Below are 11,221 nucleotides of genomic sequence, written 5' to 3' on the forward strand. Positions count from 1 at the left end.
ATTTCATTATCAAAAGTTCATCCGAAATTTTAGTACATAAATTCTAATACGACGATTAACGACACTCTTAAAGCAGCAAAATTCACTCTTTCATACATTCAGAATGCTTGAAATTATTTGCAAAGTACTCAAGACTTATTCATCTTTTACAGTTCTACGATAAATTAAACGACATCGTTTCACGTATCTCGAACAGCTGACATGTAATTTTTAAGCCCATTTGGCCATCAAAGACATCCCACCGGCACCAAGCAACACCGCTGCATAAGATTTAATTTGAAGCTTAATACTTCCCTGAAGCTTCGGGCCCATGAAATCAGCCGCTAGAAGATCCACTAACGCCATGTAGATAAGTAATCCAGCTGATGAAGCGTTGAGTAATCCAACTGTGATTAATGAACTCGGGCTGTTCTCTTTGTACGTCTTTGACAATGCGATCCCAAGAGCAATCCCGAACGGAGTTGTAATCGAGAAGAAGAAGACCATTGCTGCTTTCTTCAGAGTCTTATATTCAGCCTGTTATTGTTTATATATTTAGTAATACGTCTACGGAGTGATGATCATTACAGAACATGAAACTATTGTGAAGACAGAAAGAACAAATGTGTAAGTTAACTACAAATATTATTTTCAGAACACCTGAAGAATACAGCCACCAAGACCCATGCCTTCAAACATTTGATGGAAACAAAGAGCTGCAACCAATGGCTTTATTGTGCATACATCATTAGACGCCCCAACTCCAAGTCCGATCACTATCGAGTGAACTACGATACCAAGTTCAAGCACCTGATAAACAATAATTAAAATTTTCAAGTTTCAATTTCTGTGGAAACATTAAAAAAAAACGTGTAACATGTTAAATGTTTATTTGAAACAAACCATGGCCACGACACGATAGCGAAGAAGTTGTTGTCCTATTGCGCCCTTTTGGTGGCCGTGATTGTGACCATGGAAGTGCATGCCACCACCATTAGCCACCGCCATCTCTTAGTCTTGGGTCACCACCTCACCTCCATCGGCAGCTATGGCATTGTTCTTTGATGTATACATGCTTGTAGCCATCGAGTCCACCATGAGTGTGAAAATAGCCGATAGCATAGCAACAAAGCCCGTAAATGGAAACTTGTGCCATGGGTTATCTGCCAAGCAACTCGATCTCAACATATCGAAAGAATCAGGCAACACATGCATAAATCCAGTAGCCAAAATAATGCCGGAAGCAAAAGCTTTCACAATCACAAAAAGGCTACGGTCTGGGCTAAGGGCGGGTATGGACCGAGTGATTAGAGGTAGGCATACGCCGATGATGCTTGTGACGAGTATAGCAGCTATACCAATGATCTTTAAGGGTAAGGCCTTGGTTTTATTATTACATGGATTGTTGGTTTCATCTTCACATTGTGCCAAGGCTTTGGAGCATAGAAATACCATAAATATGATGAAGATTGAGAACATTTTTGAATGTGAAGCCATGCTTACTTAAATATATCTTGATATTTGTTTGCTGGGATGTGTTTTGAGATGTGAAGCTCATGGTGGTGGTCGCTATATATATAAAAGCTCATGACATCATCATGTGCTTATTATTAACATGGAAATTAATCAAAATATGTATCACTTTGGAATGTTATTGGTCCACTCGATCAAAGGCATTTTCCATGACACTCTTTTAGTGTGTCACTATACGCTGACAAAACATGTATTATGAACTATAGAGAATGTATATTAAACACGCTTCTGCCATGAAGAGCGGGTCAAGCACCTCGCTAGTTACCATACAATTCAAATCATAGTTCGTATAATTCTATTTGTGATCTTCAGCTTCTTCGACACTTAAAACAGTAACTTTTTCTAGTGGTATAACGATACAATCCAACACGATTGATTTAAAGTAAATTATGTTAAAAAGTAGCAGAGGAAATCAAGAAATAGTGTGTCAGGAGAGTGGGAACACCATCCTATGTTGCGGCATCGGGCCTTCACCTCCTGTTCCAAACCATTGAATTATGGGTGTTCTTCGGGTTTGTTTTTCGGGTTTCGGGTTTTTTGGGTCGGGTTCTTCGGGTTTCAAAGTTTTAAATCTTGACCCGAAACCCAACCCAAATCTCTCACGGGTTTTTTGGGTTCGGGTAATTTGGGTTCGGGTTTCTTCGGGTTGGGTTAATCGGGTTTCGAGTATCCTAAAAAAAAACGCAAAACCAATTTTTTTTTTTAAACTACAATGGTAAAATTAAAACAACATATTCTTCTTTGCTTATAACATAAATAATCAAATAATAAACTAATCTAACTTGATAAAACAATTCAAAAGAAGAGAAAAACTAACTCGAACCATAATAATATTCAATCGGCCGTGTTTGGTTGTTCGATTACGGTTGCTATTAGTAATAACGGAAACCATAAAATAATAATAAGCAATCGATCCATAATAATTAAAATGAAAACAGTCGATTAGAGCTATATTCTGATAAATTTAGTAGCTAAGATTTAGCCTATTATATATAAAAATATATTTAATTTCAAAACTATAAGTTTATTCGGGTTTTTCGGGTTGACCCAAATCTTATAAATCAAACCCGAGAACCAACCCGAATTACTTCGGTTCGGGTTTGTATTTTCTCGGGTTTGGGTTCTTCGGGTCGGGTTAGTTCGGGTTCCGGTACGGTTTTTTTCGGGTTGGTTTCGGGTTTCGGGTAAAAGTGACAACCCTACATTGAATTACTTTAGGGATATCATTTTTACTCGATACGTAAAACAACCCAGAAGCCACCGGAACCCAAATTAGGAAATGCTAGAAAAACACGAACGCGGCTAACCCAAACCTTAAATGGGTCGGATATCATGTCACTTTTCCCAGCATAAAACCAAAAAACCTAAAAGAAAATCCAAGCATTTGTTGACTTTTTTTTGCAGATCGTGTCGAGTCTTTGCTATTTCGAATATTACGTTTTAGGATTATAGTTTGTTTTGGGACTAAACATATAATTTTGATGGTTTTTTAGTAGCGTGATAAATTTTGATAATAGTCTAAACATGAACACCGAATGACCCAGCCTGAACTGAACTCTTCCGAACCCGACTAACCGAACTTAAAATGAGTCGATACCAACCTGAAAAACCTGAAACTAGAAAAAACACCCCCAAATTACTTTCCCTTGAAGAAAAAAATTAGAAATAAGAAAGAAAGAAAAATTCATCCCTTCTCTTTCTTTTTTTAATTGAGGGAATTGAATTGGTAAACGTATGAATGTTCAGATTCTGAATGAATTACTTATTTAATCTCTTTTATAAATACTATTTGATAAAAGTACGGCAAGCTCCGTGCTGGGTACTTGTACAGTAGTACGACATCACCAAGTTTATATTTGATTATTTAAGTATACGGATTTTTCTATTGAAACTCTAGCCTAATTTATCTCTAAACTGGAACGACGACTTTTGTATAAGTATTACTTGTTGCCAAATATAATTTACAGAAAATTATTGTTTTCGTACCCGTGGTTGCAGGGCGGAGTCATATTGAGTCCTCGAAAAAAAACTTGAACTAGTTGAACCCCTGTGGCACCAAAAGCGACCCAAATGAGTCCTTCCGTTATCTTTCTGTTAACAACACTGTTAAAATGAGGGGTAATATAGTCCTTTCAATCTATAACACAAAAACAATACATAATTAAAATGCAAAAATAGATCCATTTTACATCTAACAGAAGAAGATGACATTGCCTCATCTAAATTATATTCCGGCGACCCTTGGCTTTCCGGCAACACATCTAGCAAAGGCATAACCGGTAATCCTCACTCCTTCAACCGGTGCTCACTTGAACCAAAACAAAACTGGCCTTGGTGGTGGTTGTCGGTTCCAGATGTGAACCTGACATCCAACTGGCGTATGATGACGACAACGAGCGGAGTACCGGCGGCGGTTATGGTTCCGCCTTGCTCGCCGGTTCAGAAGAAGGTTTTTAAAGAAAGATTCAGCAACGACGATGACTCAACTAGGGTTCCGGCCATAACCAAGTTCCGGCGAGTATCCTCGATTCTCAGGTTACGTATGTTGAGGCTCCATGCTCAGATGACGGGGGAGGAAGTGATGGAACCGTAACTTATTTTGTGTTTGTTTATCATTTTTTCCATCTTATTTTCAATTGATGGAGATGGAAGATGATTTGGTGTGGCTTGTGGGTGGTGGTGTAGATGGAGATGGAAGAGAGTTGGTACTGTGGAGCCAAATTATTATTTTAAGTATTTTTGTAATTTATATATGTATTGTTTTTGTGTTATAGATTGAAAGGACTACATTACCCCTCATTTTATCAATGTTGTTAACTAAAAGATAACAAAAGGACTCGTTTGGATCACTTTTGATACCATAGGGATTCAACTATTTTCAATTTTTGTTTTTGGGGACTCAATATGACTTTGTCCCTGCAACCACAGGGATATAAGCAATAATTTTCTCTATAATTTATTTCCAGATAATCTGTTTGTTCATTTCATGTGATTGCAAATTATGTCAAAGGGAAAATTAATAATCAGCTATTTTAAAGTCTTATTCTTTTCGTATTGTCAAATTAAGCAATTTTGATGTCCATCATGGTACTATGATGGAAAATCAAAATAAACAGCATAGAAAAATAATAACGGTATCTTATTAGATATAAACATCAGGTAACCATACCCAACAAACATATAACAAACCATTTTAACCACATGATCATAGTTAACTTGCATTCGTATTTTAATGAAATAGGATGAATTGAGACGGTATTTTGTAAATACGTAATTATCTTGAATAGATTAACTATTTCTTTATTTTCCGATCGCCTGAGAAAAGAAAGATCTTGTTGTTTCTTCAACAATTTCTGATCTCTAGTGGACCTCTCAGTAGGATTCGAACCCAGATGAAGTTCTGACCATCTGTCAGAGAAAAAAGAACGAACGGATCTTGTAGGATTCCCAATAAATTCTTCGATTTCTTCCGGAAGCATATGATTAATCATATGCTTCTCACGTTCCGTGAATAGCCGGGACATTGAGGAATATCCAGAAAGGCATTTCGGGAATCGGTTTGATTCTATCTCTGTTCCTTCCGTTTGAAGAAAGGAAGGATCCCAAAGAAGCGATCTGCATGAACTTTCAGCTTCTTCGACACAAGCTATATATAGCACTTAACCATTGCTGAGTATTTGGATTGCATCACTTATTGTAACGCCTCGAACCCAGAGTGTCATAACGGTTGGGCTTACACATGCAACTTAGTTACTGAACTCAATTTCACACATTAAATAACAAAGGAAATATACGTCATTACAATAGTTGTCGAACAATGGATCAGAGATCCTTAAGTTAAAAACATAAATCAACAACAAGCAATAACATAAATTGATGCTTGTTCAAGGTTGGTAGCGTGCTCCAGTGCCGCCAATCTTAAACATTCCCCGAAAGGACATATATTTTACTTACTATAAAATAAAAAGAGATAACTTCCAAATTAAATTGTATCATGTCTAACAGAAGTGTTTTCTCTAAGAACAAGATCGAAATGCTTCTTTGTGAATTCAATATAAAATCAATTGATGATGTAAGACAATAACCATTACAATAAGGATTGGGGTTCACAATTTTTCAGAATCAATTATCTTGACAATGGTGTAATTACTGCGGTTACATCATTAATTTGATTTGGTGTCAAATCAGTGGCTACCAAAGTTATACGATTAAGGGAAAATTCTAAACATAGTCCTTTTTAAGAGAGAGAATTTGAAAATAGTCCAAAAAGTTTTGGATTTTCAAAATAGTTCTCCGAAATCTATCTCCTACGTGAGATTGAGATTCGTGACATGAGTTTTGGTTGTCCTATCACACACTGACACGCGTCACTTCAAAGACAAAGTTTTAGAGAAATTTGACTTGGCCGATAGTTTTCAAGTCAAAATAGTTTTCTGAAAAATTATTGTTTTGGAATGAAATTTGTCCGTCACGTGAGGTTTCAAAAAAGATGATTTTCGCGTTTTATTGAAATGCATCTCCTCAGACGCATGGGTTATCAGCCAAGCAACTCGATCTCAACATATCGAAAGAATCAGGCAACACATGCATAAATCCAGTAGCCAGAATAATGCCGGAAGCAAAAGCTTTCACGGTAACAAAAAGGCTACGCTCCGGGCTAAGGGCAGGAATGGACCGAGTGATTAGAGGTAGGCATACCCCAATGACGCTAGTGATTAGTATAGCAACTATACCAATGATCTTTAATGGTAAGGCCTTGGATTTGTTATTACATGGGTTATTGGTCTCATCTTCACATTGTGCCAAGGCTTTGGAACATAGAAACGTCATAAATATGACGAAGATTGTGACCTTTTTAGAATGGGAAGCCATGCTTACTTCAAAATCTCTTGAATTTTGTTTAATGTGATATGCGAAGCTTATTGGAGTTGCTATTTATACATAAGCTTCTGACTCTATTTCTATATATTAAACACGGATAAGCCCCAATGGGAATTATTATAACATTAGAATGTTATTTGGTCAGCTCATAAGAGCATTTTTCATGACGCTCTTTTTAGTGTGTGCGTATGCAGTACGACTTTCCTCTATTATCTATATACAATTAAAATAGAAAAATTCGACAACCCAACCAACAAGAACAAAATTATATAGAACCAATTGGAAAAAAAAATCAAAACAGATAAACCTTGGTCCATGAATAGGAAGATGCGTTAGAAACATTCGATCCAAATTGGAAAAAAAAATCACAAGAGAACAATTGACAAATAAACAATTGGGCGGTGACTATAACGTTTTAACACAAGTGAAGCTGTAAACAAATTCAAGACCCAATACACGAGCGAACAATATTTGTTCAAACACACGAGCGTTTTCTTTTTATTTGAAAACAAGAAAAGAAAGATATAAGACAAACTTATATTCAATACAAGACACACTTGATATTTCTACAATTAAACCTTACAAGCCTTATACAGACAAACAAAAACTTAAGGAGTTAGGAAACTTGCTAGTAAAACTTTGAAACTTACATCAATCCTTATCCTAAGAAATAAAGAAACTTATCTACTAGCAAGACTTATCCATGCTAAAAAGACTTAACCATTATACTTAGCCACCAAGTATTACTTACTTTTCTTTTAAGTCCCTTTAGTTATGATCCCCTCCAAATCACCCCTTTGAGATCAAACCGAACCACCCTTTAGCCCACAAGTGATGCTCATTTAACACTCCCTCTCAACACTTGCGTTCGTCATCTAGAGATCATTGCAAAACTTCACCATCTTCACATTAGTTAACAGTTTAGTGAACATATCGGCTTCTTGATCATTTGCATCAACATACTCCAAATTGATTTCACCATTACATACCTTTTCTCTAATGAAGTGATATTGAACTTCTATGTGTTTCGTTGTTGCATGAAACGTGCGATTCTCGGCTAGCATTATTGATGATATATTATCACAATATTTTTTCACACTCGCGCTGACACTTTGATTCAGGTCCTTCAACAATTGTACCAACCACACACACTCTTGAGTAGCCATTGCTGCTGCTCTATACTCGGCTTCGGTTGTGGATAACGAAACTGTTGGTTGCCTTTTTCTGCTCCACGTTACAGCTCTTGACCCAACCAAAAACACATACCCAGTTGTTGACCTCCTAGTAGTCAAGTCTCGGGCATAATCAACATCACAATACCCGACCAGTTCGATTCTTGACTCCCTCTTAAACATGACTCCGAAGCTAGGTGTTCCTTCAACGTACCGTAACACCCTTCTAACAGCATCAAGATGTGGTTTCTTTGGATTTTGCATGAACCGACTTAACACTCCTACCGCATACGCGATATCTGGTCTAGTAAGTGTTAAGTAAATAAGACTTCTCACAAATTTCCAATACATAGTTGTATCCGTCAAATCTTTTCCTTCATCAACTCGAAGTTGTAAATTGGTTTCCATTGGAGTAATCGCCGTTTTGCAAATTGCCATGCCAAAGCTACTTAAAAGTTCAACCAAATACTTGTGTTGGTGTAACACAACCCCATTCGGTTCATACTATAACTCCGATCCGAGAAAATGACTTAACCTTCCCAAGTCTTTCATGTGAAACCGGGTACACAAATTTTCTTTTAACTGATCAATCACTTTAATTAAGTTTCTCGTGATAATCAAGTTGTCAACATACACTAGGACGATCGCCAATTTGTCTTTTTCGGCTCGAACAAACAGGCTAGTATCTACTACGGTAGACATGAAACAACTGTGTTCTAGGAACTCTCCTATTTTCCCAAACCATGCCCTTGGTGATTGTATTAGGTCTTACAACGATTTCTTCAATTTTCAAACATAACATGGGCGCTCTTTGTTCTAAAAACCTTTCGGTTGATCCATGTAAATTACAAGATCAAGGTTTCCATACAGAAAAGCGTTGCTTACATCCATTTGCCACATTCTCCATTCCTTACTTGTTGCAAGTAATACCCGAACCATGGTTAATTTCGCAACCATGCTAAACGTCTCGTCATAATCGAGCCCGTGTTGTTTTGAAAACCCGCAAGGTACAAGAAGTGCTTTGTTTCGCTCGACTGATCCGTCCGCTTTTCTTTTGTTTTTGAATACCCATTTATATGATACTGTGTTTACGTTATCCAGCCGGGGAACTAATTCCCAATTTTGGTTCATCACAAAGGCTTTGATTTCTTCTTCCATCACCACTATCCACTTTCCGTTTTCTTTTGCCTCTTCGAAAGATTCTGGTTAGGTTTCTTCATTTTCCACAGTTGCCACATTAGCATACCGATATTTTGGTTTTATTTGTCGACTCGATCGCGTTAACCCATGCGCTTTGGAACTCGATGGTTCGAATTTTTGGCCTGAGGGACTTCGGCTAGTTTGTCATGGGCCTTGGTTTGAACTTCGGCTTGGTGTAGAGTTCGTCGAATCTTCAATTTCTACTAGCCTAACGTTCTCGACATGGTCCGGCCCATCTTTCTTGTTTTCAGATTCTTCTTCTCCAAGATTGAATGTTACTTCAGTTTCAAGCTTCTCTTTCAATTTTTCAGAATCTGGTAACACTTCTCGATTTCGGGACCACCGTGACGACATCTCATCAAAAACAATGTGTCGAGAAACATATACTCTCCCTATATCTGGGTCGCAACATCGCCACCATTTTTGTTCCGATCATACCCAACAAAGATGAACCTTGTTGCTTTCTTTTCCATCTTATATCTACGATGGATCGGTATGAGTACGTAGCACACACACCCACTCGAACACCTTCATATGACTAACCTCCGGTTAAAGTTTGAACAACTTTTCAATTGGTGATATATTCTTCATGTTTTGTTGTGGTAAGAGGTTAGATATATAGGCTGCGGTTTGCATTGCTTCAAGACAAAACCGGCCCTGTACATTTTTGTCATGAATCATGCTACCTGAGAGCTCGGTTAGGGTTTGGTTCTTTCTTCTGAGACTCCATTTTGTTGCGGAGTATTTGAGCAACTTTTAATCTTGCGCTATTTGAGATATCCATCGAACTCCTTCGATGTATACTCGCCTGCGTTGTCGGATTGGAGGTTCTCAATATTGATCTTGGTCTCTCTTTCAGCCACGCTTTTAAATTCTTTGAATTTCATAAAAGCTTCCAATTTTTCTTTCATAAAATTTACCCAAATATATCTAGAAAAATCGTCAATGAACGTAATCATATACTTCATACCCGTTGTTGAAGCTTGTTTTATCGGACCGAACACATCGTTGTGAATTAGCTCCATGGGCTTCATGGCTCGATGACTTGATATTTTGAATGGTTGTGCGTGAGCCTTACTGAATTGGCAACCGGCGCACCATGCTTGTACGTACATCCATCTTCGTTATTCCGGCTACAAGAGACTTATCGATTATTAAGACAAGCTTATCGTACCCAACGTGACCGAGACGTTGGTTCCAAAGATTGATGCTTTGGACCATCTTTTTTCCCCACATAAGCCGTTCATGCGGAAAGAACGTACACCCTCTTGTTTTTCCTTCCTTGAATTATGGCTTTAGACGAGGTTTTGAACTTATCGAACACCTTGACATCATTTGGACCAAATATAACTTACCGACTCGTAGACGTAATCTGAGGGACCGATAGTTGATTCTTTTTCACAACCGGAACATGGTATACATCATTTAATACAAACTCCCCTTGTTTATGCGGATTGAATCGTATGTCACCAACGTGTGCAATTTTGTGTCTCGAGTTGTCGGCTATTACAATCACTCGATTACCTTCATATTTGACCGGGTTTCTTAGCTTCGTGTTTTCTCTTGTCATATGGTTCGAACACCAGGAATCAACAATATAATCATCCAAAGAATTGTCTTCGGTTTCGGTGTTCACGGTTAAGGCCATCGCATGTTCTTTGGCTGTAAAATAGGCTTCGACGTCCCAAGCCACTTCCTCTTGAACTGTGGCGGCATTCCTTTCATCAGCCGACTTCCCCGGACAATCTTTGGACATGTGTCCATGTTTGCCACAATTATAACACTTATATGGGATTCGCTTACCGGATTTTCCCGACTTCTTATCGTTCATCGGTTCTCGCTGATTTGAGCTCTGTCTGGAATTGTAGTTATCCGACTTCTTGTACCGGCCGTTCCACTTTCGTCCCTGATTCCCGTTTGGAAGAAATTTCCCTTCCCTCTATCGGCATACAAGGCATCAGTCTCAATCTTTGGGCTTGAAATCAAGATGTCACCGATCTGTTTAGCCAAGTCTTCTTGGCTTGCGAGAAAATTCTTGAATTCGACCAAAGATGGTTATTTCGGCCATCATTGAACTGCGGCTACGAAACTTCGATACTCGGTTCTTAAATCATGTATTAACATTCGTTTCATTCTAGCATCTCCAACTCTTGCTTCCGGATCAAGCACCCCAATATCACGACACAAGGTTTTAACCTTGTGAAAATATTGCGGAATCGTGAGATCTTTTTGAGTGATTTACAAGAGCTCGTTTTCAAGAAGTTGAATCTTTGCATCATTTTTCTTGCAAAAAAGTGACGCCAAAGCATCCCATGCTTCCTTTGGTGTTTCTAGGTCTCGGACGTGATCCAAAAGCTCCTCCTCGATCGTTGTTTTCGACACGAACATAGCTTTTCCAACCTTTACTCTCCACTTGTTGATCGCCCAACTGGTGTCGATTTTCAGTTGGGTGGTGT

The 11,221-nt window shown here is 38.1% G+C and overlaps 1 protein-coding gene and 1 pseudogene across 1 annotated transcript; both read right to left on the reverse strand.

Moving 5' to 3' along the window:
- Window positions 1–209: 209 nt before the first annotated feature.
- LOC143618371 (putative zinc transporter 10) lies at window positions 210–1,570 on the reverse strand. The gene is made up of 3 exons (XM_077090615.1): window positions 883–1,570; window positions 640–789; window positions 210–516 (listed from the first exon to the last, which is right to left on the reverse strand). Exons 1-3 carry the CDS (start codon window positions 985–987, stop codon window positions 211–213), a joined length of 561 nt encoding a protein of 186 aa, XP_076946730.1. The 5' UTR covers window positions 988–1,570; the 3' UTR covers window position 210.
- Window positions 1,571–7,268: 5,698 nt separating this feature from the next.
- On the reverse strand, window positions 7,269–8,003 carry LOC143618372 (secreted RxLR effector protein 161 pseudogene; annotated as a pseudogene).
- Between the last annotated feature and the right edge of the window lie 3,218 nt (window positions 8,004–11,221).

The sequence above is a fragment of the Bidens hawaiensis genome, unplaced genomic scaffold (genome assembly GCF_021521415.1).
Source record: "Bidens hawaiensis isolate Kalapana, Puna unplaced genomic scaffold, B.hawaiensis_p1.1 tig00071002_1, whole genome shotgun sequence".
Classification (NCBI taxonomy): domain Eukaryota; kingdom Viridiplantae; phylum Streptophyta; class Magnoliopsida; order Asterales; family Asteraceae; genus Bidens; species Bidens hawaiensis.

What these genes read in the sequence shown, in the direction of transcription:
- LOC143618371 (XM_077090615.1), bottom strand. Translation starts at nt 987, where the DNA reads ATGGCGGTGGCTAATGGTGGTGGCATGCACTTCCATGGTCACAATCAC. An exon ending in GCTATCGTGTCGTGGCCATG is followed by an intron (nt 790 to 882) that starts GTTTGTTTCAAA and finishes ATTGTTTATCAG; the next exon opens with GTGCTTGAACTTGGTATCGT. An exon ending in TTGGTGGCTGTATTCTTCAG is followed by an intron (nt 517 to 639) that starts GTGTTCTGAAAA and finishes AAACAATAACAG; the next exon opens with GCTGAATATAAGACTCTGAA.